The sequence below is a fragment of the Thamnophis elegans genome, chromosome 13, assembly GCF_009769535.1.
Source record: "Thamnophis elegans isolate rThaEle1 chromosome 13, rThaEle1.pri, whole genome shotgun sequence".
Taxonomy (NCBI): Eukaryota; Metazoa; Chordata; class Lepidosauria; order Squamata; family Colubridae; genus Thamnophis; species Thamnophis elegans.
In genome coordinates this window covers 20,183,319-20,210,870 of record NC_045553.1, presented here as the reverse complement: position 1 = coordinate 20,210,870, position 27,552 = coordinate 20,183,319, and the positions used below count along the sequence as shown (strand labels likewise).

Sequence of the window (27,552 nt, the reverse complement as noted above, 5' to 3'; positions counted from 1 at the left end):
TCATAAAATGGGGTAAACTTACTTACGTTTCACTTAGCAACATAAATTTTGAGCTCAATTGTGGTCGTAATTCGAGGATTACCTGTACAGCAGACACAAGCAATAGAACATAATCAAGCCAGTGTCTTAGATTTTGAAAGAGATGATGTCAATAAACTCAGCGAGAGCTTGGAAAAGATTCCATGGTGAAAATCTTAAAGGAGAAAACAACTGAAGAAGCTTGGGAAACTCTGAAAAATATGATCAAAAATACCCAGTCCAGCACAATACCACTGAAAAAAAAAAGAAATCCAAGAAGAAACCAGCATGGTTGCACAAAGAACTCTCTGATAAGTGAAAGACCAAAAGGATAACAAAATGAAAAAAGGACACATAACTAAAGTAGAATACCAGCATATAGGATACCCCTATATAGGGTCTCCTGCTTGAGCAAGGTTTGGACAAGAAAACCTCCAAGGTCACTTCCAATTCTGTTGTTCTGTTCACGCCAACATTTACTGAATCATTTTACACTTTGTTCAGTGCTTGCTCAATGCGCTTTGGAAAAGATTTGGAAGTGAGACTTTGAAATATGCAGCAGTGAGTACACCAGCTCACTTAAAAAACTGCTTTTCTTTTAGCTTCACACTTTAAGGAGGGGCTACGGTTCAATGTGTTTTGAAGCAGCTCTTCCAAATAATTTTCAAAGCCAGGACTGGGCTAGTTTTTCTCGTATGAGTGGAAGGAAATTGCTGCAAATTGAGGGGACCCGGTCTTCGTCCCACTTCCCTTCCCTTGCTGTCCGAGCCCAGTTCTGCTTGGGCTTCCTGCTGCTTTCATGGCCTTCATTTCAAAGGAGCTGAGGCAGGCAGTAGCCACCGCCTGCCCTGTGCGGTTTTTGTGCTGCTCACCCAAGAGCTGTCAGTTCCGGTTCAGACAGCAGTACTGCGGCTTGTGCAGGAGGCAAACTTCTTCATTTGCACCATATTTTGCAAGATGAGAGAGCCTCCTCGACGCCTTTGCTTTTGTTTGAATGCTCACGCATTTTGAAGGGAGGTCGGCGTCACAGAGGTGGTGGCCTTGAGTCAGGTTGCCTTGCAAAATCATGTAAAAAAAGAGAAACACCCAAAAACAGCCAACGGCCAAGCGGGATCTGTCCCCATTCCCACCAGGGGCTCTTGGGAAGCAGCGCCCGATTTCCTAGGGATCCTTGATCAGGCCTTGGCAGGAGGAGGATGAAAGGTGCCACAGGAGGTAAGTAAGGAGGAGACCAGAAAGAAGAGTTGGGGGCTCTGGACACCCACCCAGATGCCTCCAGAGTCCTTTCCTGCAGACAACTGACCTCTGCAGCTTCAGCTATGCCTGAATGAAGGACAGGAGCCACCATGAACTCAGAGCCTGGGAGAGATGGAAAGGGTGGGCTGGCCCAGTGCAACAACCAAGTTGACTCCCAACTCTACCTGTAGACCTTCCAACTTGGGGGGCAGCCCCCTCCCAGGACAAAGAAGCATGCAAGCCAGGCAGCCCCAAATTCCCTCCCCCAATCCTCCCCCTTGACCCTCCAATGGTCCCCATTTAGCAGCCCACCTGCCCAATCTCCTGTCTCTTTCCCACATCCCCCACCCCACTTCTGGTTTTGGCAACCCCCTTTGGCTTCCCTGGGGCCACTGACTCTGGGGAGGGGGTCTGGTCAGTTCCCTGGAGCCCCTCCCCAGTCCTTCCCTTTGCAACTCCGATGGACCCCATTTAGTAGGAAAGCCCACCTGCCGCCTCCCCAATTTGCTCTGCCTTTGCCACTCCCCCACTTCTGGCGACCCCCCCCTTTGGATTCCCTGGGGCCCCTGACTGTGGGGGGGAGTGTATGGTCCGTTCCGAGAGCCCCCTCCCCAATTCTGCGCCTGTCCTAAGGCAGGGGGGGAGTCCCGGAGAGGAAAGAGCGGTCCGTCCCCGGTCCTAACTCCCAGGGGTCGGTGGGGCCGCCCCGCTCCCTGGGGAGCCTCCGCAGGGCCGAGGCGGGAGCCGCTTCTGCCGGCGGGGCTCGGGGCAGAGGCACGGGGCCGCGGAGCCGCCTTCCCGGGCGAGGCGGGCCTTGTGCTCGGGCGGCGCGCAGGCCGGAAATGCTACCGGCCGGCCGTGGCGCCGTGGTGGGGCCCGCGGAGGTAAGTGGCCGCCAGCCCGAGGGTGGGCTCCTCTCCCTCCCTCCTCCCTCCTGGGGACCCTCCGCAGGGAAGGGCCGGCCTCGTGGACGCCGCTGCTCCGGCAAAGCCGTCCCTCCGGAGGGGCCTCGGAGCCCCGCGGTGCCATCCCGCCTCGGACACTGCCCGCCACGGGGCGCCCGCGGGCAGGGAGGCTCCGGGGCCCCTCGGGCGGAGCGCAGGAAGGGGCGCCGTCTCACTTGGTCGGGGGGCGCAGCCGGGGCAGGGGGCGGCTTTTCTTGAGGGAAAAGAAAGCCAAGGAGGCTCCTGGACCAGGGAGGAAAAGGAGAAAGGAAGGAGGAAAAGGAGAAAGGAAGAAGGAGAAAGAAATAAAGGAGGAGAAAGAGAAAGAAAAAAGTTCCAGAGTTTTGCAGCATCTGGATGCAAAGCGCGTCGCCTAAAAGCCCCCCCCCCGTGCCCAATTCCTTCCGTGGACGCGGACAGTGAAAGCCCCCCCGCCCAGATGAAGGGGCAAAGGGGACTTTTGGGAAGCCGGAGCGCTCCGAAGGTCAGCCTTCCATTGTCCAGGACTGGCCCTTCTTTGGCTCTCCACCCGCTTTCCCTCCCCGGGGACGCACCAGGCAGGACTTGAACCCGGCTCTCCGTCGGAGGGGCCTTTTCAAGGTGGACGATCCTCCCTGGGCAGCCCCCGAAGGGCCCCCGCTTTCTGGAGCCATAAGAGGGGGGGAGCAGTGTCTCCCCTTTGGGGATTCCTTCCCAGCAGCTCCTGTGGAAGCCGCGTTAGAGGAAGACGCTTAATTCTTGGGCTGGTGCAGTTTTGCAGTTTCAAAGGATTAAAAGTGGAGTTTTGCTGGAATGTCAAAATAAATGAGCTATGAAGCCTTCCCGTTTAGAATGCAGTCTCAAGACAGAAGAACAATTTCCTATCATTCCCCACTCTTCCTTTCATTTACTTTCTGCCCCAGGTAGCTTCAAACCGGCTGACTTTCTTTTGAACCTGTTTTACCCTATAATAATTTCATCCACGAAAGAAGCACTGAATTTGCAAATCAGTCTATTTAAAAATTTGTAATTACCCTCAGCATCCACTCCTTGCAAAGCAAAAATAGCTTAGATGAAAAGCTCTGAAGTCTGGAGTGGTAGAGACCCTTGGTCACAAGATTTTGCATAGTTTTTGGACCCTCCTCTATTACACTATAACACAGCCAGCTCTGCTGGCTGGGGAATTCTGGGAGTTGAAGTCCACAAGTCTTCATGTTGCCAAGTTTGGGGACTCCCGCACTATAAAAAGACTTGGTTCTGAGGCAGCCTTCATTTCTGTGGGTCAGCAGGGAATCAGGACGTCCCCAGAGGCAAAATTGAGGATCCTTCCTATGTTTGCAGGTCTGGATGACCTCTGGGGGTCCCAACACAGGGATGCCAAATTGGCAATGGCAATGGGGAGGTCCCGCGTGCCATCCTTCCTGGGAGAAGAGGCCTAAGGGCAAGACTGCCAAGCGGGCAGTTGAATAGTGATAATGATAATAAAATGATAATAATTCCTTAGCCCCACAGGCCTGGTGGGTCACACTGGTTGATGACCTAAGCATTGTGTGATGAGGAATGACCAGCCCCGGTGGATTCCAACCAAAGCAGAGTTTGTGTCTTTCTGTTTGCAGTGCCGTTGTTGTCTAGAACACGGGGCAGCTTTCCTTGGTGTCTTTTTCACTGCTGGGCAGGGTCTCTGCCTGAGAGCAGAGGAAAATCCCCCTCCCTGCTCCTCTCATCAACCCCAGCCCAAGCTTAGATGGGTTGCACTCTTTTGGTAACTGAAGTTGGCCTGTGCGGGGATCTTCCCTCTTTGTCTCTCAGCAGTTGAGCAAACCAGAGGAGGAAGGTGCTGCTGGAGACAGATGTCTACTATTTTCCCTGTACTATTTTTTAAAAAATTGTCCTACAATTAGGGGAAATCTTACAGGCTTCTTTGCCAAAACCACTGTATTCTGAGGGCCCATGTGGAGCCAGCGTTATACAGATGCTGTGAGCAAATACATAATTATAAATAAATAATGTGCTGGCTACATTTTAAGACATATTCTGTTTACTTCAGTTCATTTCTCATCTCAGTTGCTTTGCCTGTTGTGGTGCAAGGCCATTTGTTGTGAGACGGGCGGTTATATAAATTTGATAAATAAATGCGTGTAACAATTTTGCTTTTCCACTGTTTTTGCAGCAGCTGAAGAAGACAGCAGCTGAATTTGAATGCACAGAAGATTTGTTTGAGTGAGCAAACTGTTTTTTTTTTGTTTGGCTTCTGTCAAGTTCAGCGAACTTGACCCCCTTGGATTTCAACAATATGGGTATCCCATATTGTATCTGTTGGTGGTAAGTAGTGGAAATATCCACCCAGCCTCATTGAGTTCTCCACTCCTGTCACTTAAGGGTGACTAAAGCCCTCACTGCTAAAAGATTGTTTGATAAGGGATGGGTGAGCATTGGGGTGGGTGGGGAGGTGCGACTAGGACCAGAGAGCCATAAAAGATAACAGTTCAATGAATATGCTTCATGGATCTTTAATAGCTACTTGGTTTCCCTTCTCTTTCCCGTTCTTAGTTCATAGATTCATCTATATTAATCTGTATTATATTTATTGTGATAACATCCTAAATATTGATGTGGAAAATGCAGATGGACTAGCAACTCCTTTTTTTGTTACATATTTTAACTTCTTTTATGAAAAAAATGTCCTGATTCCCCCCTCCTTTACATCTTCTATTACGCATATGACATTTTGCATCATATTTCCATTTTACATTTCAGTCATCTTCTTTTTATTCCATATTCTCCTGCTTAATTTAATCTTTTTCTTAATATATAAACAATACCTTTTTGCCTCTCAAAGTTAATCAAATTAACATATCATTTCCATCTATTATTCTGTTTTACTATTAATAATGCATACCCTCAAGTTTAATTTTATATAGTAAACATTTCATTTAATTAGTTTAATTTTAATCTATATCCCACACATCTTATTGAATATATACCGTTGGCTATATTTACTAAGTTTCATTCTATTCTACTAGTAAATCATTTTCTTTCTTCTTTCAACCATGTTCTCTTAGCCTCTCAGGAAATTCATATTCTCATATTCTCTTCTTTCCACTCATTTCCCTGGACTAGCAACTTCTTTGATGGCATCTGCAGGAGTTTACACTGGCACGAGGGTCTGTTTTTCCAGCAGCTTATATTTGGCAACTTTTGGCTCTTTTTCTAATCGATCTGTTTCATTACTTCTATATTTGAAATATTTTGATCTTGCTTCTCATTCTAGAAAGTCAGAAGCAGACTGTGAAACTATCCCTTTGGAGCAAGTGTTAACCAGAATATATGTTTCTATTTTCTCTTCTGCAGGTCAAACAAGAGAACTGTGGAGATTGCTTTTAAAAGACCCATGTTTCTCGGCCTATTGAAAATCAGGTTGGAACCCTAGTTGGCTCTGGGAAAGTGTTCATGGTCAATGCTAGAATGGAGGACCCCGAACGCTCCCCTACCTCAGACGTGATGGACAGGTCATCTGACGACAGAACAAAGGAAGTGAGCTCTGACTCTGGAGAGTGCTTGAAACAGACTTGGGATCTGCTTGCATTTTCTGGAACTTGCCAGGCTGGAAATGCTGCTACCCCTCCTCCTTTGGCTCTTGGAGAGGACAGGTTGGAGGGTGTTCACTGCAGGAATGAACCCCTTTCTGAAAAATCCATTCCAGTGTTAATGCAAAATAATTTTGAAGTATTGCACCCTGAACTGGGCCACCCTGTTTCACAAAGCTTGGACTTCTCTGAGAGATTTGGACAGCCTCTCGAGCCGATAGAAAACTTGAAAACTCAGGATAAGTGTAGTAATGATGCTACCCAGTCTGTTTTTTGGGCTGGTATTCTACAAGCTCAAATGTGTTTCTTAGACCTTCAAGAGGAGTTGGACAGGCAGAAAGAACCTCTGCAGACTTGCGGTGTGAATTCTGAATCCCTGGACACAGCGACCATTGACGAACCTTTACTCCTGGAAAGTGATAGTGAGGAGGAGCCAGAAGAGAATTTAGAGAAAGACGAGGAAGAAAGTGAGGAGGAGGAAGAAGAGGAGGAGGTTGAATGTTTATTTTTCAATAACCCACTCTTTCAGGAAAGTCCTCACTTAACCAGAACTTTTGAAGGACAAGTCCCATGGTCACAACCAGAAAGGGAAACTTCCACAGAGAACTACGAGAAAAAAGTAAAAAGTGAAGTGGACGCTGGAAACCACAATGGTGCCTTGTTTTCCCAGGCCAATGCGGCAATGAGCCCTGTGGCCAGGAATTATTTTTCTGTCTGTGATCCAGATGCTAATGAGCACACATCCAGCTATTCTTTCCCAAGCTATGTGCCCCATTATCGCTCCTTTTCTCCGTTGTTGATTACAGAAAAAGATCTCGAAATCACCTGCTCTTTGGCAGAGGATTCAGAGGTAAGAGAGGTCTCCTATTGCTGCTTGAATTGAATTGAACTGAACTTTTTGTTGGCCAAGTGTAATTCAACACACAAGGAATTTGTCTCTGATACAGAAGCTCTCAGTGCTTCTATGGTAATAGACTCACGAGTATTCATCTCCTACCATATTTGCTTGTGGCTTTACATGAACTTATTTGGAGCGTTAATTCCTATTTAGGTCCAGTCTTCCCCAACAAAAGAATGCATTCCACCAGCTGCCCAGCGCCTCTTTCAGGGCCAGGATTAACAGCACTGGTGTCAGGGTTCCAAGTAATACACCCATAGCAAACAGAACTCTGAGGCAAGCAGGTTCCTCAAAGAACAGGTTTATTGAATGTATCGTATTGGCACAGGCTGGTGAAAACCGACTCTGAAGGTTCCTACCGTTTTCACCTAATTAAAAGTTTCTTCCCTTTTCCCAAACAATCAGTCACATGGTGCAATCAAGGTGCTGCCCAGTTGCTTGGAAACATCACTCCTCCTCTCTTCAGCAACCTGTGGGAATGACCTTGGTTCTCAGGGGAAACTATTTTGTTTTGGCTACAAAACCCCAGCTATCTCTATTCCTCCCTATCCCTCAGCACCATTGTGGCAACACTGATGTTGCAAGTTGGAAGAGACCCCCTTGCCCAAACTTAGGACCCTTTCTTGTTTCGGCTCACTATTAACGCAGCATGCAGGTGTAGGCCACTGTTAGGGCTACTCTTACATCAACCCCAGGTATCTGACCTCTTGCCTTGGAAATCCTTGAGACCCTGACACAGCAGAAGAACAGTTTCTGAAAGCAAGCTCGAAGCAGTTGCTTGAATAGACCCTCTACCTGGCAAATGGCATAGAGAAGCTCTTCCACAAAACCATCTCCTTAACCTTCAACAAAGCATCATCAGAACCATCTGCAGGCCCATCTGCACCAGGTCGGGCTGATTCGGTTTCTGCTCCCCTATTGCTGATGTGCAGCCATTGTCCTTTGCACAGTTCTTGGGAAATGCTTGCAAACCCACTCCTGGTGGAAATGTACAGGAAGGCAGGGCACAGAGTGGGGCGTGTGTGTGTGTGTGTGTGTGCCAGCAGCTGTTCATGTTGTCAGCTTCCTCCGCCTTTTGTGACTACCAAAATTTATCTTCCAGGATGAGGATCTCCCCCGAGAAGATGCTCTGGGAAGCCTCACTGGATCCCCTCCGAGGAGATGTTTCCTGGATCCCCTCCCAGGGGAGGTTCTGGAAAGCCTTCCTCCGGGTAAGTCTGGCACCGCTCTTTCTCAATGTAAAAAGTGTTTTTATTTTTCCCTTTCAACTTCATTCTTAGAAATACATTCTTATAATTGCTATTTAACATTTGTACATCATATATTCATTTTTATATTCATTTTTACACACACATATGTATATATAATACAGTTTGGGTCACTTCCTTGCCACCCCATTCCTCCATCTTGCTTTGCAACACCTTTCTCTTTCCATCTTCTAACTTCCCTTCCCTACCTTCTTCCTTCCTCCTCTCCTTCCTTCTTTCTTCTTCCCCTCTCTTTCCCCTCTCCTCCTCCCTTCTCCTCTTTTATTAGAAATAAAATGTAAACAGAGAAAATTATTGGTATGAAAAGATAAAGTTGGGATCGCTGTAATGCCACCCTGAGAACCTGTCAGAAAAAGCAAATAAGCCAGGGCAACAACGGAAAGGAGGGGGGATGAGGAGGGAGAAGAAGAAAGGGTAAAGCGGAGGAAGGGAATTAGGAGGAGGAGAGAGGGTAAGAAAGTGGCACCACTCTTTCTAAGAGCATCAGACAACGCCCTGCCCTGTCACGGGGCTTTCTAGGCTGCACAGCGCAACAGAGGCTGCTGTCTTGCAAACCACCTGGTGACTGACATGTTTGTCTCCTCCACGTACAGAGCCATCTGCATATTTGCCGGCGGAAGGCCTGCTGTTTTCTGCCTCCAGCACTTCTCTGATGTCTGCTTTGCTGCAAGAGCCTACGAAGAGCTGCCCCCCTGCCCAGCCCACACCTCCAGGGGGGAGTTGCTGCATCACCTCCAACTTCCAGGTCCCCTCAGCTCCTGCTGCAGAGCAGAATCTGCAGCAAGAGAGGTCTGAGCCACAAGCATCACCCCATGGCCACCCTTCCTCTTCCTGCATATGGTTAGAGGAGCCTGAAAGAACTTCCTCTCTACAGAAGGACGTCAGCGGAGCAGATGTGTGCTCCATCCCACTTTGTGGTGTAGAGAGGAAGCGAGGCGGCTCAGTAGAAAGGCTCAAGATGGTGGAATTGCCAGCTATGCAAAGCGATGGGAGGCCGAAAGGCGGAGAGGAAGAGCCCATGTTATAGTAAGGATGCCTTGTTTTTTGTCTCTTGGGGCAGTTGGCTCACCACACCCAACATCCTCCTGCCGAGGTGGGAAGGTGGGCTCGTTGCCAGGTGCCACCCAGCAGGTATCTGGAGGGCACAATCAAGATTGTGGCTTTTGCCCTGCAGGCACAAGAGAGTTTGCCTGCCTTCTTGCCTCATGGCGACTTTGTTCACGTGTCGGCATTTATTCCCCCGGGTGATGACAAAAGGCCCCTGTCTCCCTTTCTCCACCCTCTGCAGCTGCCCTGAAGAACCTGCGGGGGAGTTTGGCAGAACGGGGGGGAGTCTGCCTGCCAAGGTCCCGGCAGAACCGAATGGCACCCTGCTCCTGGCCAACGGCACCTCTGGAGACCTGGCCGGGGCACACAGGCTGGCAGCTCGCCTCTATCACCTGGACGGCTTCAGGAAATCTCAGGTGGCTGCTTTTCTGCGGAAGAAGTAAGACTGCCTTGAACGCCTTCCGTTTGGGGATTTGAATGTTTGTCACTTTTATTACTTGCACAATATGGAGACACCCACATCCCTGAGTTTTTCCCCCCAGAATTTTTTTTATTTTTTGTTCTCTTACCATTTTAAGTATACATTCCCATAATTGTTATTCTTCTTTACATTTGTCATTCTTATACATTATTATTTCATTTAATTGGTTATAGTATAAGTTTGGGTTGCTTTAATTGCAATCCCTTCCTCCTGTTGTAACACCACCTTATTTTCCCTTTCTTTTCTCCCTCCCTTCTCTACTTTCTTCCTTCCTCCTCTCCTTCCTCTTCATTCTTCCTATACCTCTCCCCCACTTCCCCCTTCCTGTTCCCCTTGCTACCCTCTCTCCTTATCTTTTTCTCCCTTCCACCCTCCTCTCCTTATCTCTTTCTTCCTTCCTCCTCTCCTTTCCCTTCCTTCTTCCCTTCCCTTTCTTCTACTCCTACTCTTCCACACCACACTGAGTTTTAAGTTGTTCCTTCATCACCCAAAGAAGAAGCGAATGCATTTCCAGGCCTTCTGCTGACTGAAAGCTAAGAATGGAGGGTGTTTGGAGCAGGTGGCAGAGTAAAATCTGCCGTCCTCTGAGGCAGCCCCAGCAGCAGAGCTTGGCTGTCCAGAAGTAAATGGCAAGGACAGAGCGCCCAGCTGAGGGAAATGTTAGGAGGAGGCAGCAAAAGTCAGGGCCAAAGGGGCTGAAAGGAGGTGGCAGTAGCCTTTTCTCTCTCTTTTGGCTTGGACTGCTGCATAGGCCTCGATGGATCTTCCTCGGTCATGGGACATGGAGTGGGGAAGAGGCCGCTTTAGGAGCCAGGCAGGGGTGGGGGACCCCTAAGAGGAGACCGAGAGGTTCTCGTGGTATGTTTGGGGTGTTTCTGAGCTCTTCCTCTCCATTTGTCCACAGCAACACCTTCAGCCAGATGGTTGCTGAGGCCTACCTCTCCTTCTTCCGCTTCTCTGAGCAAACGCTGGATCAGGCCCTGAGGTAACAGACACCTTGCCTTGGGCTGCCTTTCCATTCTCAAGAAGGGAAGCGAAACTTCGTAGTCCATGGCCGAATGCGTATTTCCTGCCCGCCCTGATGAGGAGGGAGGAGGGTGCCCTTCCCTCTCCCAAGCCCAGGAGGCCAACAGCTCACTTGGGAAATGGCTGGAGTAGCTGGGGAGTAACAGAGGGATGGCTGGAAAGAAAAGATTGAGCGGTCTCTTCCTTCAGCTCTCCTCTGGGTCAAGGCCTGCTTGGTTTGGAGACCTTCCTGGACCTGTGGGGAAGGACCCCAATGCAAGAAAAAATCCTTGAAACCGTTGAGCGGAGGCGGTTGGTTCTAAAGCCTCCTCAGTTCTTGGCAGATTAAAAGGAAGCTCCGTGGCGAAGATAGAAGCCCCTCCCAGCCTCAGCATTTCAGCTCCATCAGCCTCCTTGCATTGTCCCCAGGCCTGATGGGAGCCCTGAGGCGGGGGTGGGGGTGGGGGCAGCCATGACATTTTTCCACAGCCAACTCATTTTGGGACAAGACCTTCACTAATATCAAAGAAAGGGTGGAATAGATTCATTAAAGAAAAGATGCGAGAGGAGGGACAGAATGAAATCAAAATAATGTTTGTTTATTTTAAATAATTAAATAGAATGGTTAACTTGTCCTGCAGTGAGTTGGCCCCATTCCCCTGTGAGGGTGGCTCTTCCCCAGGCCTCCTGCTGCTCCTGGGGCCTCTTCTGACCTTCTCCTCCTCTTGGCAGGTCCTTCCTGAAATCCTTCGTGCTGACCGGGGAGACGCAGGAGCGGGAGCGGATCCTGATGCATTTCTCTCAGCGCTACCACTGCTGCAATCCCGAGGCCTCTCTTAGTCCGGGTGAGACCCTCATCCCAGCCCTTGCAGGGCGTAATAAGCTCCAGCTCTCTTGTACGTTAGCCTCAGGGGTGGGTTGCTCTTCCCGTCGCTACCTGTACGCTGCTCATGGAGCCACGCGTCCTGTTCACGCACATGCACTGCACACGCATGTGCAATCCACTGCCTCTGTGACACCCAGCTGCTTGTTGGGGCTCGTGCACGCACCACATGCTGTGCATTTGGCTGGTTGCTTTAAAAACAGGTGTAGAACGCAGATGGGTGGATGGGCCAAATGAGCCACCATACCGGTACGCTGTCAGCTGCTCCCGGATACTACCGGTACGACCAGACCGGATGGAACCCTCCACTGGTTACCCTGTTTTTATTTTGGCCCTGAAAGCGGCACGGAGATGGGATGCTTCCTTTTCCAACTGAATTAGAGAAAAGTCAGGCTCAAAACCGGAACTGAAGAATTTCCCTCTTTCAGTATATTATTGTCATTTTCCTTTGGTAGCCAGTAGACCAGTTCTCCTTGTTTCCCTTCAAGCATACCGTATATAGAAAGAGGTTTCTCTTTCCCTATCTGTAGTTGGGTGGTTTCAGGCAACCAGCAAATACTCCTTTTCGGCAGCTGGTTTCCATCTCCTGGAATTTGGGCTAACAAGATTAGTGTCTTCTCTTGGAGCTTGTTCACTGTTGCGCTTTCAGTCAGTCAGTCAGTCAATCAATCAATCAATTAGAATAGAGCTGGGAGGGACCTTGGAGGCCCAACCCTATACAATTTGGGACAGTTGGTTGTCCAGTCTCTTTTTGAAAGCCTCCAGTGATGGAGCACCTACAGCTTCTGAAGGGAAGCTATCCCACTGGTTAATTGGTCTCCCTGTGAGGAAATTTCTCCTTAGTTCCAGGTTGCTTCTCTCCTTGGTTAGTTTCCATCTATTCCTTCTTGTCCTGCCTCCAGGGGCTTTGGAGAATAGGTTGACCTCCTCTTCTTTGTGGCAGCCCCTCAAGTACTGGTGTCATGTCACCTTTAGTCCTTCTTTAGATTAGGAACTGAAGTTCCTCTGGAACACTTTTACCCATTTGTTTCTCCTACCAAGGAGTCCTATTTTTTGCCGCTCTGAGTTTATTCAAAGCAATTCTTTTTGTGGTCCATTTACACTCCATTTTATTTCCTTCCCTTAAAACCAGGAACATTAGCATCACTTTAAGACTTGTAGACTTCAACTCCCAGAGTTCCTCAGCCAGCTTTTACTGGCTGAGGAACTCTGGGAGTTGAAGTCCACAAGTCTTAAAGTGCCCAAGGTTGGAGACCCCTGCTCTGGAAAAAGCTGTAATGCTGGGAAAGGAGGAAGGGAAGGAAAGAAGAGATTGACTAGCAGCAAGAGGGGTGGACTTTAGAGTTACAGTGGCTGTTGGAAGAACGGGATTCTTAAGAATACCACAAAATGTCTGTGTGTGAGAAGAAGGAAACCAGCACTTCCGGTTCATCTAATAGAGAACAGAACGTCTGAAGGTTGAGGGCCAAGTCTTAAGATTCAGTTCCTGTTCTCTGGCCTTTTGTTTTAATGGAGAGTCAAATCCCTGGGAGGATATTTTGCTGACATTTCCAATTAAGTTGTGGGAGAATCCGGTGGAATCTCTCTTGAACCCCCTTTTCTTCTGCAGATGCCGTGCATACGCTCACCTGTGCCATGATGCTCCTCAACACCGATTTGCATGGACAGGTAAGGAGACTCCCCAAGAGGAAGGAGTCTTGGCTCACCTTCCCTCACTTGGGCCTTTTACAGTCTCTGAACAGAGAAAAAATATTCAGATGGCCATATTTGTGGGAGAGGGGCTAGGGTACCCACAGACCAGGGGTGGGTTGCTGCCGGCATTACGGTTTGCTTTGCACGTCACAGGTGGGTTCCTACTGGTTTGGATCGGTTCGGCCGAGCAGGTAGTAACTCGGCTGGCCACGCCCCCAAACCGGTTCTATCTGTGGCACTGTAGGCACTGGCATCTTGGTTTTTTGCTTCTGTGCATGCATTTTTTACCTACTGTGCATGCGCACATAGCGTGCATCAAATGCACATCTGCCCGAAGTGTGTGTGCACCCAAACGAACCAGCAGTAGAAGAAGCTGGAACCCACCCCTGGTGTGCGCCAGACGCACGCTGTGTGTGCGTGTGCAGTTACCTGTAAACATGTTTTGCGCAATTGTAAATTGTGCATGCGCAGAACATTAAAAAAGGACTAAAAAGCTTGCCGGCAATGGCCACGGTGACCAGGGAACCGGTTTGGGGGCATGGCAAGCCTCGGTTGCTGCCAGTTCTGCGACCCAGGTCAACATACCACTACTGGTTTGGCCAAACCAGTGCAAACTGGTAGAAACCCACCTCTGCCGCAGGCCCAGGTTGACTTGACAGTTCTTGTTTAGATATACATTATGGACGGTGCAACAACTCTCTCTCTCTCTCTCTCTCTCTCTCTCTCTCTCTCCCTCCCTCCCTCCCTCCCTCCCTCCCTCCCCCCCTCCCTCCCCCCCCTCCCTCCCCCCCCTCTCTCTCTCTCTCTCTCCCACCCACCCTCCCTCCCTCCCTCCCTCCCTCCCTCTCTCTCTCTCTCTCTCTCTCTCTCTCTCATCTACATCCTTCTGGAACCAGAATATCGGCCGAAGCATGAGCTGCCAGGACTTCGTGGTGAACCTCGCAGGCCTAAATGATGGCAAGGACTTTCCCAAAGAGCTGCTAAAGGTAGGTGTAGCTTCCAATGAAAGGACTACCTGTGGACCAGCAGATGTGAAACCTCACTTCTAGCCAGGATGGTCAATGGAGAGAAAGCCTTGGAGCTCTAATTCAGCAATTTATTTCTCCCAAAAGAATTGGGTGGTCGGTGTCAATGTTAGAATGTCTATATCCCAACTTTATTGACTTTCAAGGCCACTTAACAGGAAAAATATAAGATATAGGAAGGGTTATTTCTTAAAGGTGACAGCAGGATCTTCCAAAGGTTCTCCATCAGCTGTTATGTGGAGGAAAATCAACTTCAGCAGGTGGCCTGTGAGGACACTAGTGTTTTGGGCTCAGCCACACGTTCCCTCTGCAACTGTCCACCAGAGGACAAAGGGAGTGTCAGGGTTCCAAATAGCATCCAAAAGTAAATCAGAGGCCAAAGCAAAGGATTCCTCAAAGTTCCAATTGATGAAGAGAGCCATATTGACACATCTGGGAAAACCCGAATCTGAAAGCTTCCCAGTTTTCCCCACCCAGTTGAAAGTTCAAGATCTTGCCACCAACATCACAAGCCCATCCCATGATCCAATCATCCACTGCCATGCTGGCAGCTTCACCCATCCAGTTCCGGTCAGGCAGAGGTGGAGAGACAAAGGATGATGACCTTGGTTTTCTAGAAAGAATTTTGTTATGGCTACATAGCAATAGCAATAGCAGTTAGACTTATATACCGCTTCATAGGGCTTTCAGCCCTCTCTAAGCGGTTTACAGAGTCAGCATATCACCCCCAACAACAATCCGGGTCCTCATTTTACCCACCTTGGAAGGATGGAAGGCTGAGTCAACCTTGAGCCGGTGAGATTTGAACAGCCGAACTGCTGAACTGCAGTCAGCTGAAGTAGCCTGCAGTGCTGCATTTAACCACTGTGCCCCGTACAATCCCCCTTCCCATGTTCCCACAATAGAAAATGCATAGCAGAATAATAGAAAGTGTGGCAAGCCAAAGACCCAAAAGAAAAGATGGCTGCAGGCCTGACAGGGGGCACATGAAGGACCCCCAGCTAGTCCTCCATGAAGAACTAGTGAGATCCAGGGCCTGGGCTTAGGGAGGGGGTGAGACTACCCCTAATATTCACACCCCTGGCGACATCTGCCCAGTCAGTCGGAGGACTGCAGATCGCAAAGGTGGCCGCTCCCAGCTTCACAGCTGATAATAGCTGAGGAAGGATTGGCGGTACTTTTGAGGACAGAGCCCCCAAAGTGGCAGTTGTGGGGGGCAGGGAGCTTTTCCTGGAGGACGGGGGTTAGAGACAGGGAAGAAAGCTTACAGCTCAGCCTTTTTTCTATCTTTCCAGGCATTGTACAACTCCATCCGCCATGAAAAACTGGAATGGGCAACGTAAGTAAAAGCAATATGTGGGGGGTGGGGGGAATTTTGAGGAAGCCGAAGGGAGGGCTGAGGTCAAAGAGAGAAGGCATGGAAGCCCTTATAAAGGAGATGGGGAGGGGGTTGCCCTGTATAAGCTGGGTGGGTGGGCTACTGTGAGTAGGTCTGTAATTCAGGAGTTTTACCTATTCAGCCTGTAGGGAGAGTTGTCAAGAAGGAGAAGGGAAAGGGAACAGAGGAGAACCTGGTGGAGAAGACCTTGTTTGCCCCTACAGGAAGTCTAAATCGTGCCTCAAAGGATAGGAGGAGGCCCAAATCATATTTCCCAACTTCAAATCAGCTGAAGGAAGAGGGCGCTTAAGATTTCAGGATTCCCGAGGAAAGGGTAAAGCAGAGGAAGTAAGGGAGGGGAAGTACGAGTAGGAGAGGAGGAGGAGAGAGGAGGAGTGGGGGAAAGAGAGGGGAAGAAGAAGAGGAGGAGGAGGAGAGGAGGAAAGGAGAAGGCAGAGAAGGGAGGTTGGGAAGACAGAAGGAGTAGGCTTGTGGCAAAATAAGATGGAGACACGGGGTGGCAAGAAAATGACACCAACTCTGTTTTTTATATTTGTAAGAAGATGGTGATAAATGTTAATAGATAAATGTTGATAGTACTTACAAGAATGTATACTTGTGAATGTATTTGAAAGGAAAAAATAAAAATAAAAAAATTCAGGATTCCCCAGAACGTTTAATGCCCAAGTGGCACGACAGAAAAACACAAATTGTTTTTCCCAAATTGTGAGTGGGTGTCTTCCATACTTTCTTAAGTTTGCTTTTATTATTTATTTAATTTTTATCCCACTTTGCTGTTTTTAGAAATCACTCAAGGCGAACATATTCAACACTCCTTGCTCCTCCTCCTCCTCCTCCTCCTCCTCCTCCTCCTCCTCCTCCTCTTTTCCCCACAACAACCCACCTGATGATGGGGACTGGCCCACAGACACCCAACTGGCTTTCGGCTCTAAGGCAGGACTTGAACTCGCAGCCACCTGCTTCCTAGCCTGGTGCCTTAACCACCAGACCAAACTGGTTCTAAATTTAAAAGGCATCTGCAGGTTAAGACTGGGTAGCATTTTCTTCCATCCATCAGATTTCCCCCCACCCTCTTCTTTTGACTCTTAGTGTAATTAAGTCTTCCAAAATGAGCCTTTTTTTCCTCTTTTCCGTGTTTATTTTCTCTATGCAGCCTGTGCGAAATTTCTGTTTCTCCCCTCCAGGGATGAGGAAGACACAATGGACGCAAGGACACTCCTGAGTCCCACAAACAGCCAGAGGAAAACCAACCCTTTCCTGACGGCGTGGCAGGACCCTGGGGCAAAAGTCTACCAGCAGGGTCTCCTTGCCCGTAAGGTGCATGCGGAGGCCGATGGCAAGAAAAGTGAGTGGCCGGTTGTGGCCCTGGATGAGCAGGTCTCCTTTCCCTGGCAGAGGCCAGAGAGGGGCCAGCAGGGTCTCTCATGGGAGCCGTCTGGGGGCTCTGGGCCTGGCTCTTGCTCTCTTGCCCACTCACCCTCTGCAGAAATCCCAGGCCATCCCCAAGCAGTCAAGATCCAATCGCCAAACCCTCTGGACTGCAACTGGAGGAAGTGGGGAGGCAAACCGGCTAGAAAACCAACTGAATGCCCTTCCCTCCCTCCCTCCCTGTAGCTCCCTGGGGCAAGCGAGGCTGGAAGACATTCTATGCTATGCTGAAGGGGACAGTGCTGTACTTCCTCAAGGTAAGAGGGACAAGGCAGGCAGGCAGGCGGAAGTCTGTGTGCTGGGAGTGGTTGACAGGCAGCCTGTGGGGGAAATCCCCTGAAGGGGTGGCTGCTAGAATCGGTCTCAGAACAGCACATCCTCCCTCGGTGGAGGCTTTCAAAACCTCTGCTCTCTGCCAACGGTTCTTTAACCACCGATCGGTGGATGTCAAAAAAGAGCTGCAAACAGATGGCAGAAGACTTTGAAAACCCAGGGAAAGCAGAGTTTCTGGGACTGTAGAAGAATAAACGAGGGCAACTGGAGGGAGACAGAAAGAGTGGCCCCACTGCTTAGAGACAAGGTGAAATGCTGGATAAAATCAAAGTGACGGGATGATTGTCATCTTCAAGAGAACAAAGGAGAAAAAGAGGGATTTGGAGCTTAAAGTAGTTAAAGATATATAGAGGGAGATAGATAGTGGATAAGAATAGAGTAGAGTAGAATAGAATAAGGATTAGAATAGAAATGAATAGAATAGGAATAGGAATAGAATAGCAGAGTTGGAAGGTTTGGTTGGTTTGGTTTGGTTTATTGGATTTATATGCCGCCCTTCTCCCAAGGACTCAGGGCAGCGTACAACATTTAAAAAACACATATTACAAAAAATTTAAAAAAAATTAAATAGAATATCCCAAACAAACCCAATTAGGATTAACAATAACATTTTTAAAAAATCGATTAAAATTAACAATGATCAATAATTTGTTTTGTTTTGTTCAGGCCAGGCTGGCTTGCTGGAAAAGCCAACTTTTTAGGGCGCGCCGGAAGGACCGGAGGTCGGGGATTATAGAAAGCTCTGGGGGCAGCTCAATCCAGAGGGAAGTTGCTCCCACAGAGAAGGCTCTCCCCCCGGGGGTCCCCAGTCGACACTGTCTGGCCGACGGCACCCTAAGGAGGCCAACTCTGTGGGATCGCACTGGATGGTGGGAGGCTACCGGTGGCAGTAGGTGGTCTCGCAGGTATCCTGGGCCTAAGCCATGGAGCGCTTTAAAGGTCATAATTAGTACCTTGAATCGCACCCAGAAGACAACCGGCAACCAGTGCAGGCCGCCTAAAAGGGGTGCAACAAGGGAGCACCTAGGTGCTCCCATGATAACCCGCGCAGTCGCATTCTGGACCAGTTGAAGCTTCCGGGTGCTCTTCAAGGGCAGCCCCATGTAGAGAGCGTTACAGTAGTCCAGGCGAGAAAGGACAAGGGCATGACTGACTGTGCACAGAGCATCCCGATCCAAGAAGGGGCGCAACTGACGTACCAGGCGAACATGGTCATGGCCGTCAGGTGTTCTTCTAAACTAAGCCGCGTATCCAGGAGGACGCCCAGATTGCGGGCCCTCTCTGAGGGGGCTAAAATTTCTCCCCCTATCATCAAAGATGGAACAAGATGCACAAATCAGGATGACGGAAACCACAGCCACTCAGTCTTGGAGGGATTGAGCTTGAGCCTGTTCCTCCCCATCCAGATCCGCACAGCCTCCAGGCATCGGGACATCACGTCAAGGGCATCGTTTGGGTGAAAAGTTGAGTATCATCAGCATATTGATGATACCGTACCCCAAAACCACGGATGATCTCACCCAGTGGTTTCATATATATGTTGAACAGGAGGGGTGAGAGAACCGACCCCTGGGGCACCCCACAAGTGACGCGCCTCGGGGTCGATCCCTGCTCTCCAGTCAACACAAACTGCGACCGATCCGACAGGTAGGAGGAGAACCACCGTAAAATGGTGCCCCCCATTCCCAACCCGCCGAGTTGTCGCAGTAGGATACCATGGTCGATGGTATCGAAAGCTGCTGAGAGGTCTAATAGGACCAGGACAGAGAAGCAGCCCCTGTCCCGAGCCTGCCAGAGACCATCGATCAATGCCGTCTCCGTGCTGTATCCGGGCCTGAAACCCGACTGAAATGGATCCAGGTAGACAGCTTCATCCAGGTAGTAGGGAAGCTGACGTGCTACCGCACTCTCGATAACCTTTGCTACAAAGCGAAGGTTGGAGACCGGACGATACGCTTCTGGAGGCTGCAAAGACACAACACAATCCAAAGCCCCAGTGGCCGCCCTATCCCAGGTTTCCACTAGGGCTTCGGTCGAGTTGTGAGCAAGGGATTCAGGAAAAGTCCCAAGCTCCATCAGGAACCTTTCAGGGTCCATCAGGCGCCTGGGGCGGAAGCATCTAGTCGGATCCACCTCCCTGCGGTGAGGGGTAGCAGTATGGAAGTCAAACCTGATGAGGAAATGATCCGACCGTGACACAGGTTGGATAGAAATATCCCCTAAATCTACATCATTCATCCACTGCCCAGAGACAAAAATCAGGTCGAGCGTACGTCCCCCATTATGGGTGGAGTCTTGAATTAACTGAGTTAGGTCCATAGCCGTCATGGAAGCCATGAACTCCCAAGCTGACTCGGATATCTCGCCAATGGAAGGCAGATTGAAATCCCCCAGGATCATAAGCCTGGGGAAATCAACCGCCAATCCAGCTAACACATTCAGCAGCTCCGGCAGGGCCGATGAAACATAGCAGGGAGACAGGTACGTAACAAAAAGGTCCACCTGAACTACAAGGCTCCATTTCACAAAAAGGGACTCATACCTGCCTATCTGAGGCACAGTGACCTGAGTTCCGAGACTTTCCCTAATAACCACTGCCACCACCACCCCCCGCCCCTGCCCTGGGCTTAGAGGGAAGGGATCTTAGAGGTCTTCTAGTCCAACCCCCTATTTAGGTGGAAAACCCTCTACCATTTCAGACAAATGGTTGTCCAACCTCTTCTTAAAAACTTCCAGTGCTGGAGCATTTACAACTTCTGGAGGCAAGTTGTTCCACTGATCAATTGTTCTGTCAGGAAGTATCAGTTAAAGCTTCTGTATATAAGTGGTCTTCAACTTACAAGTTCATTTAGCAACTGTTTAAAGTTACAGCAGCACTGAAAAATGTGACATGACCATTTCTCCCAGTTATGACCTTTGCAGCAACCCCATGATCATGTGATCAAAATTCAAATGGACTTCTGGGAGTTGAAGTCCAGAGACCTTAAGGTTGCTAAGCTTGAGAAACATTGACTGTTACAGAGAAGGAAGAGGGCACAAGTAGCTAAATTGGAGAGCAGAGAGTGGTGTCAAGGGAGGTTGGTGCGTGTTCACAACTGTATGTCATCTCCCCCCCCTCCCTCCCCGGGCAAACATCTCCCCTTGCAGCATGGACATATCTGTCCCTCCCAGGACTGACTGGATGGATGCTCAGTTTGCTTCTGTTTTTCGTTGCCATGCAGGATGAGCAGCACTTGGAGATGTCTGGCTCAGAGGAGCTCATTGGAGTATCTCATGCCCTGGCAGAAAAAGCCAGCAAATACACCAAACGGCCACATGTCTTCCGGCTTCAGACTGCAGACTGGCACATCTTCCTCTTCCAAGCCCCGTGAGTTCCCATGCGCCTCAAGGAAGCTCTCCTTTGCCATCATTCCCAGTGTCTTCTGCAGAAGAACAGTGGAGATTACTTACAAATAAGAAATGAGAGCCCTTTTCTAGCTTTCTTATGGAACTCCTTAGTATGGGCCTGGGCATGTCTCTTGGGTTCTCCACCATGCCCAAATTTTAAAGTGTTATTTATTTGTTTGTTTGGTTTTTTGCCTGTTTATTAATTTATTATTATGAGCTGTGGTGGCGCATGGTTAGAATGCATTTTGCAGGCTGACTCTGCCCACTGCCAGGAGTTTTATCTGACCAGCTCAAGGTTGACTCGGCCTTCCATCCTTCCGAGGTCGGTTTCAGAGAGATTTCCTTACCTAAACAGAGAAACAGAACAATCACAGATGGACCAAAAAAATAAGTGGGATTGGGAACAACTTCTGACTTCCTGTCAACTTCCCCACTGAATTTCCTTATTGGAATTTAGCAGTGACCCTTCCTCCCTTCCCTTTCCCTTTCCCTCCCCTCCCTCTTCTTTCTTCCCCCTTTTCTTCCTGCAGATAAGTGGCTGCTGCTAGGTCCAGAGGGGAGGGTCAGATTGCCCAGTGGCTGGGAATCGCCAACACACCCATTTTGACATACACACATAGTGCAATTGGTGTGCGATTTGTTGCTATTCAGTGCAGCAGGGGTTTTTGTTTCCATTTTGTGAGTAGAAACAAAAGATTTGGTCCAAGAGGAAAATTGATTTAACATTGGATGAAACAACGATACAGCTGACTTTAAAAGACTTAGCAAAATTGGACCTGATGAGTAGGGAGGGGGGACGGACAGACGATGACTCCAAAGAATGATATGGAACTATTGGCCAGAACAGGGCAGGGAAATAAACCATTTAGAAGAAGGAAATGACAAATTACTTCAAACCTGTTGCCAAGGAAACGGCACCCCAAAGCTTACCTGGAAGGAAAATTGAGCTGGGATGGGATGATTCTTCCTAATGGATATTCAGCTGTGTTAATCAAATGGGAGAAGCAGGATGCCCCCATGTAAAAGATCTGATGTGTTATCTATTAAATAATTCTCAGTTCAGAGGGTTTGGGGTGTATAAAGAGGACCATAAAGACTGTCTTCTTCCTTTTCCCAACCGAAGCAAGGGTTGAGACCCTTCATGTCCTTGACAGCTAACACAGATTTGACTGCGTGGACCTCCTAAGAAAAAAGGCCACCTTTTAGTTTATTTTACCCAGGATCTCCAAATTTATTTGTAGATACTTGAATTACACCCTAAAAATCCTCTAGAAAAAAAATCCATTAACTTTTATCCAGACCAAACATTTCTGGTCTTACAGGAGATTGGCCACTGCAGAATTCTAGCAACCTAGTGGTTAAAGGCTCATGATGCCCTTTGAATTATCTGCATGATTCAGCATTTGTTTTGCATTTATACTCATTATTTATTAAAAACTGCTTTGGGACTCTCAGGAACAGAAGGGGTGCCGGTGGGCAGCCTGGCCAAAGCGATCAGGAGTGTGTATTGATCCCGATTATTGAGCTGCGATCCCATAAACCGATTTAATTAGTATAGGTAGAGATCCAGCAGATGCTTTCATGCCCAATATTGATTTGGGCTGCTTTTAAACATTTTGGAGAGATTGTGGATTACCCATTTATGGCAAGGTTTATTGTGTTAATCCCCCAAATTGGGGCTAATCCCAAAATTCAATTCTACTTTTCTAGAACTCCCGAAGAAATGACTTCATGGATTTCTCGCATCAACCTTGTGGCAGCCATGTTCTCTGCGCCACCTTTCCCTGCCGCAGTGGGCTCCCAAAAGAAATTCATAAGGCCCATTTTGCCAATTACTCCCTGCAAGAATTCCATAGTAAGTCGAGTGCTGGGGGATGGAAGGGTCCCATCCCAGGTCCTTCTGCAGAGTGTTTAGATGAAGTCTCTAAGAAATGCCAGGACCGAAGGGGGAAGCGTGGTTCCACCTTTGGGGGTCCCAGTTGCACAGCTCAGCGCAGCCAACGGTCTAGGTGGGGGGAGAGAACTGGGGCACCTGGCTTGAGGCAAGGCTGCAACCTTTCCCTGTCCCTGCAGGAAGACCAGCACCTGGCCCACGAATCCTGCATGGACAGGGTGGCCCATGAACTGATGGAGCTCCAGCGGAATCTGCCAGAGAAACGTGGGCGTGGGAGGGATCTGGAGGAGTACCAGCTCAGAAAGGAGTACTTGCTTTACGAGGTGAGCCAAGTTGGCCCTTCTGGGAGAAGGGTTTGTGTGTGTTGGATTGTTCTGTTGGGGAGGGCCATCCTCATGTGACCCCTTTCCTATAGTGGGAGGTACAAAAAAAGAGTTTAAATGATGCACACACACACACACACAGAGAATCGCCTGCGTCATTTTTCTGGGGAAGGAGTTTGCCGATCCATATCTCTACAGTACTTGTCCCTGGCCATTTTTCTGTTCACGTGGCTGTTATCTTTCAGAACCTCATCTTCCTCTGTACGACCTCTAGTTACCTCTAGTTATCTGTTAAAGTATATATAAATATAAATACATAAAATATAAATATTTTTGCTGATAAAGAAATGAAGGGAGACTAGGATAGATCTATTTCAAGCTATTTAGCTCTCATCAGCTAGCCATACCCTTGCTGGGATTCGAACTTGGGCTGTTTTTACCTATTAGGCAGTTGTATTAACCTCTAAGCTACAAGTTCTCCTCTTTTTATCAGCTGAGCCAGGGGAGTGATTGTTTTTTCTTCTGTCAAAGCACCTGGTCTCCCCAAATATGGAAGGGAGCATACTGCTTCACTTTTTGCCTTTCAGCTCCTCTCCAAGATCCTTCCAGGCAGTCGGTTAACACAAAATGGTTTGTTGTGTAAGCGATTGTCTGGAAGGCTCCTGGAGTCGGCTTAAAGGCAAAAGGGAAGCAGTATGCTCCCTCTCCTTCCCATATTTGGGGAGACCAGGTGTTTTGACAGAAGAAAAAACACTTTATACACACACACACACTCTATCTATATCTATCTATCTATCTATCTATCTATCTATCTATCTATCTATCTATCTATCTATCTATCTATCAATCATCTATCTATCTAATCTGTTTATCTGCCTACCTACCTACCTACCTACACACCATGAATACAGAATTTTAGATATCAGATTGTAAACGAGGGAGATGTTTGCCGTGGCCGTCTCTGTCTGTGGGATAACGAAAGAGGGAGAAAATCTATGCCCAAAATAGTATCCTAGCATTGTTCCAAGCCGAGGGGAGCTTTGTCTGTAATGTTCTAGTGCAGTATTTCTAGCGAAGGGTCGTCTGCGGCTTCCTGTCTTCCCGCCATGGAACCAGATTCCGCTGCTACACTCTCGCCCCCTCTCACCCCTGTGCAGAAACGCCGCTATGAGACATACGTGAAGCTCCTGGAGGTGAAACTTGGCTGCAGCTCAGATGATCTGGACCAGTGGGAAGTTCGGCTGGCCGCCATGGTTGAGAGCTGTCCCAGTTTGCAGAAGTCCCATTCCAGCCCTTCCCTGAACGTGGAGGGGCCTCCGGCTGGGGGGGCCAAAGTGAAGCGGAACATCTCGGAACGCAGGACCGTCCGCAGGATCATTCCAAAGCGCAACAGGCACTTATTGTGACCGGCTCTCCTGGCCTCTTTGGGGTTGTCCTTGGATGCAGGAGGAGCGTTGGCAGAGAGCGCTTAGCTCAAGCCAGGGTGGTTAGCAGTTGCCTTGGCTGGACGCTCGGTTAGGTCAGCACACGGTGAACTCCGCGCCCAGATTCGAGCCTGGAGCCCCTTCTGGCTGTCTCCAGATTCTAGCTCTGGGTTTGCTTTTTGGAAATGCTACTCAGCTGTGCTGCTGGACTCAGCTTCCCTTCCCTTCAGAATCCTCTCTGGCTACTCAGGGCAAACTGGAAGTCTGTGTGCAATAAAAGGAATAGAAGGGTGAGGGCCCAGGACTCTTTTCTGGATGAGTGTTTTGAACCCCTCCCTCCAAGGATGGGTTCCGGCTTCTGTTACTGGCGGGCTTGCTCAAGGCGTTTCGGGCACACGCGCGCTTGATGCATTCTATGCGTGCATGCACAGTAGTAAAAAAATTGCTTCTGCACATGCAGAGAAGCAAAAAAGATGGTGTTGCCTCCAGTGCCGCTGATAGAACCAATTTGGGGGCGTGGCCAGCCAAGTTACTACCTACTTGGCCGAACTAGTAGGAACCCACCTTTGCCTCCCTCCCTCCCTCTGTTAGAGGAGGGGCTGTGCGCTTGGGAGGTGCTTCCTTTTCTTGCTGCACATCTCATCCTTGGAGACATTGGGAACCCCTAGACGTGATACCTACAGGGGAAATAAGGCAACCTGATAGCTTTGGAGAAATCTGACCGGTCTGGGCCTGTCTATCTTCCTAAAAATGGCATCTCTCATCCTGCCCTGGTCTGCTGTCATCCCCCCCCCAAAAACCCCCCACCATTTACTCACAAACCCAGTGTAGTGCAGACGCTGGTATGTGTTGTTATGCGAGAGATCTGGTTGCCTCAATGGGCCACCATTTATGAGCCAGCAAATGTGCTGCAGCTGCAGAAGAAGCCAACACAATCCTGGGCTGAATCAACCAAGGGACAGAATCGAGATTTATACAAGGTTGGTGAGACCACACTCAGAATCCTGCATCCAGTTCTGGTCACCACAACATAAAAATGATGTTGAGACCCTGGGAAGTGTGCAAAGGAGCAGCGACAACAATAAAGGATCTGGAGGTTAAACTGTATGATGAATGGAGCTAGTATGCTTAGCCTACTGAAGAGAAGGATTAGGGAGACAACTGTCTTCCGGTACTTTGAGGGGTGTCACAAATAAGAGAGGATTGACTCTTACTCTCTAATCTACTTCCTCTGTTTGGGTGGAGGGTGGGGGTTTGTGGTATACACCAGTGGTGGGTTGCTCTTACCATCGCTACCGGTATGCTGATCGCAGTCTGTTCGCGCGCCTGACGTGCACTGTGCACGCATGCGCAATCCACCGCCCCTGCGACAACCGCTTGTTGGGGCTTGCGCAGGCACTGCACGCTATGCACAGTGTGTTTCTGGCATAAATACAGCTATAGAGCGCAGGGAGGCGCATGGGCCAAACGAGCCACCGTACTGGTACACTCTCAGCTGCTCAAGGCAACTACCAGTATGGCCGGACCGGCAGCCACCCTCCCACCACTGGGTGCACCACCTATGCAGCAATGTCATAATTCTTGGAATAAGGATTAAGCATTTCTTCCCAGTCTTGTCAGTATTTGTGATACAGGTCTCATTGCCTAGGTTGCTGCTGGAGGTGTTTATAATTATAAGGTGTTTATAATCACTATTTCCATCAGACAATTGCAAGCCTACTTTGCAAGGGGATTACTAAGGTGGGAAATTCCCAGGCCCCATTTAGAGATGCTAATGTTCTTAGATACGTTCGATAATAGGTGGCCAAACGTTGGCAACAGTGTGTGTGAAATGCAGTGGACTCAGATGCCTTGAAACGAGTCCCCAAGGCAGCTTCCTTCTAAACAGATCCGTGCAGCAGCCAATGATTTATAAATACTTTTATTACAGTTAGTAAATCAAATGCAAAAGTGAATAAACATCTCTTAAGAAATTTCTCAACGATCAGAGGCACTAGATCAGAAAAGGCCGTAGCTGAAAGAAGCCTACGTGCCAATCAAAGGGAGTCAAGTTGATCAGAAGGGACGCCACTCTCTCTCTGCCACCCAGGGGTTCCAACTGCAGAAGTCGGGACCTCCATCTGTCCTGACCTTCAGAACCGACATCTCCAGGAACGGACACTCCCAAGAGAGAGAGAAATCCAAATTTAGAGAATCTGAACTGGCCACTCGTCTTCGTTTTTCTTTTAAAAGAGTGTTTCAGAAATATCTTTATGTTGCCAGGTGAGTTCCAGTCATTCATGTCTCCATCCAGGAGGATGAAAGGCACGCAAAATGAGATCTGAGGATGAGGCTTCCTGGAAGGGAAGGAATACCCAGAGTGGCCGCATAAGGTCGGAGTCCTCCCTGGGTAGCTTTCTGCCACCTCCAGAAATTTGGCCAAACTTTTTTGGAACTAGAAAAGGCTGGTGAGCTCCGTTCCAAGGATCAGTGAAGGCACTTGCAGACTCAGAAATTTAGCATGTTGTGTGGGGTAGGAATCATCTAAGCTAGAGGTCTTCAAACTTGGCAACTTTAAGACTTGTGGACTTCAACGCTCAGAATTCTCCAGCCAGCTGAATTCTGGGAGTTGAAGTCCACAAGTCTTAAAGTTGCCAAGCTTGGCCACCCCTTATCAAAGCAGAAAGAGTCTCTGCTTCCTCTGGCTAAGTTCACACGTGCAGTTGAGGGACCCTGGCGTGGCCCCGAGAGAAAGGGCGACCCCTGGAGTCTTTTGGTCCTGGCGTGGGAAAGAGGTTATGGGGACAGACGGGGAGGCACCCTGGACCTCTTGATGGGGACCTCTGGCAAAGGGCCATTTGATTCAGTTAAGGATTTCGTCTATTCAGGGAGGGGATAATGGGGGCAAAATTAAAAAAGAACACGTGAGAATGATGAGTGGGAAAAGTCCATTGGGGGGAAAGAAACTTAAGTCGGGATGACGCCGGTGGCAAGCAGGATGATGAGAATAAGGATGATGGCGACAATGACGCAGATGATCGCAATCATCTTGATATTCTTCCACCAGTACTTCCGAGCCACTTTTTGTGAGGTTGTCTTGAAGTGTTCTGACTGTGTAGAAAAAGATGCACAACGTCACTTACCAAAGGTGGAGAGAAGCTGCCCTCCCTGAACCCGGGGAGAGGAGGAGGCTTCAGTTGCAAATATATTGGCAGGCGCCTACTTTGGCTGACCATTTTTTTTTTTATAATAGCAATTTTATTAAAATTACAACTCTCCCAGTAAAAAGGTACAAACTGGAAAAATATAAAACTAGAAGGGG

The 27,552-nt window shown here is 48.9% G+C and overlaps 2 protein-coding genes across 9 annotated transcripts in view; one reads left to right on the top strand and one right to left on the bottom strand.

The window, feature by feature from the left end:
* The first annotated feature begins 115 nt into the window (after positions 1-115).
* On the top strand, positions 116-26,556 carry LOC116516479 (PH and SEC7 domain-containing protein 4-like). 8 transcript variants are annotated; one of them, XM_032228974.1, is made up of 17 exons: positions 295-1,233; positions 4,348-4,397; positions 5,529-6,614; positions 7,765-7,873; positions 8,524-8,956; positions 9,219-9,416; positions 10,363-10,443; positions 11,196-11,308; positions 12,956-13,014; positions 13,935-14,024; positions 15,359-15,402; positions 16,647-16,807; positions 17,077-17,147; positions 20,445-20,590; positions 22,321-22,465; positions 22,684-22,827; positions 23,985-26,556. In XM_032228974.1, exons 3-17 carry the CDS (start codon positions 5,628-5,630, stop codon positions 24,231-24,233), a joined length of 3,030 nt encoding a protein of 1,009 aa, XP_032084865.1. In that variant the 5' UTR covers positions 295-1,233; positions 4,348-4,397; positions 5,529-5,627; the 3' UTR covers positions 24,234-26,556. The 8 variants fall into 8 exon arrangements, with proteins under 8 accessions (XP_032084868.1, XP_032084865.1, XP_032084862.1 ...); XM_032228971.1 differs by having other exon boundaries at positions 4,348-4,499; XM_032228975.1 differs by lacking the exon at positions 295-1,233 and adding an exon at positions 1,261-2,138.
* Positions 26,484-27,552, bottom strand: part of VAMP8 (vesicle associated membrane protein 8) — a 13,520-nt gene continuing 12,451 nt past the window's right edge. The window contains exon 3 of the mRNA XM_032228982.1: positions 26,484-27,341. Within this exon, the coding sequence (XP_032084873.1) occupies positions 27,198-27,341 (144 nt within the window). The 3' untranslated portion in view covers positions 26,484-27,197. The remainder of the gene's footprint in view (positions 27,342-27,552) is intronic.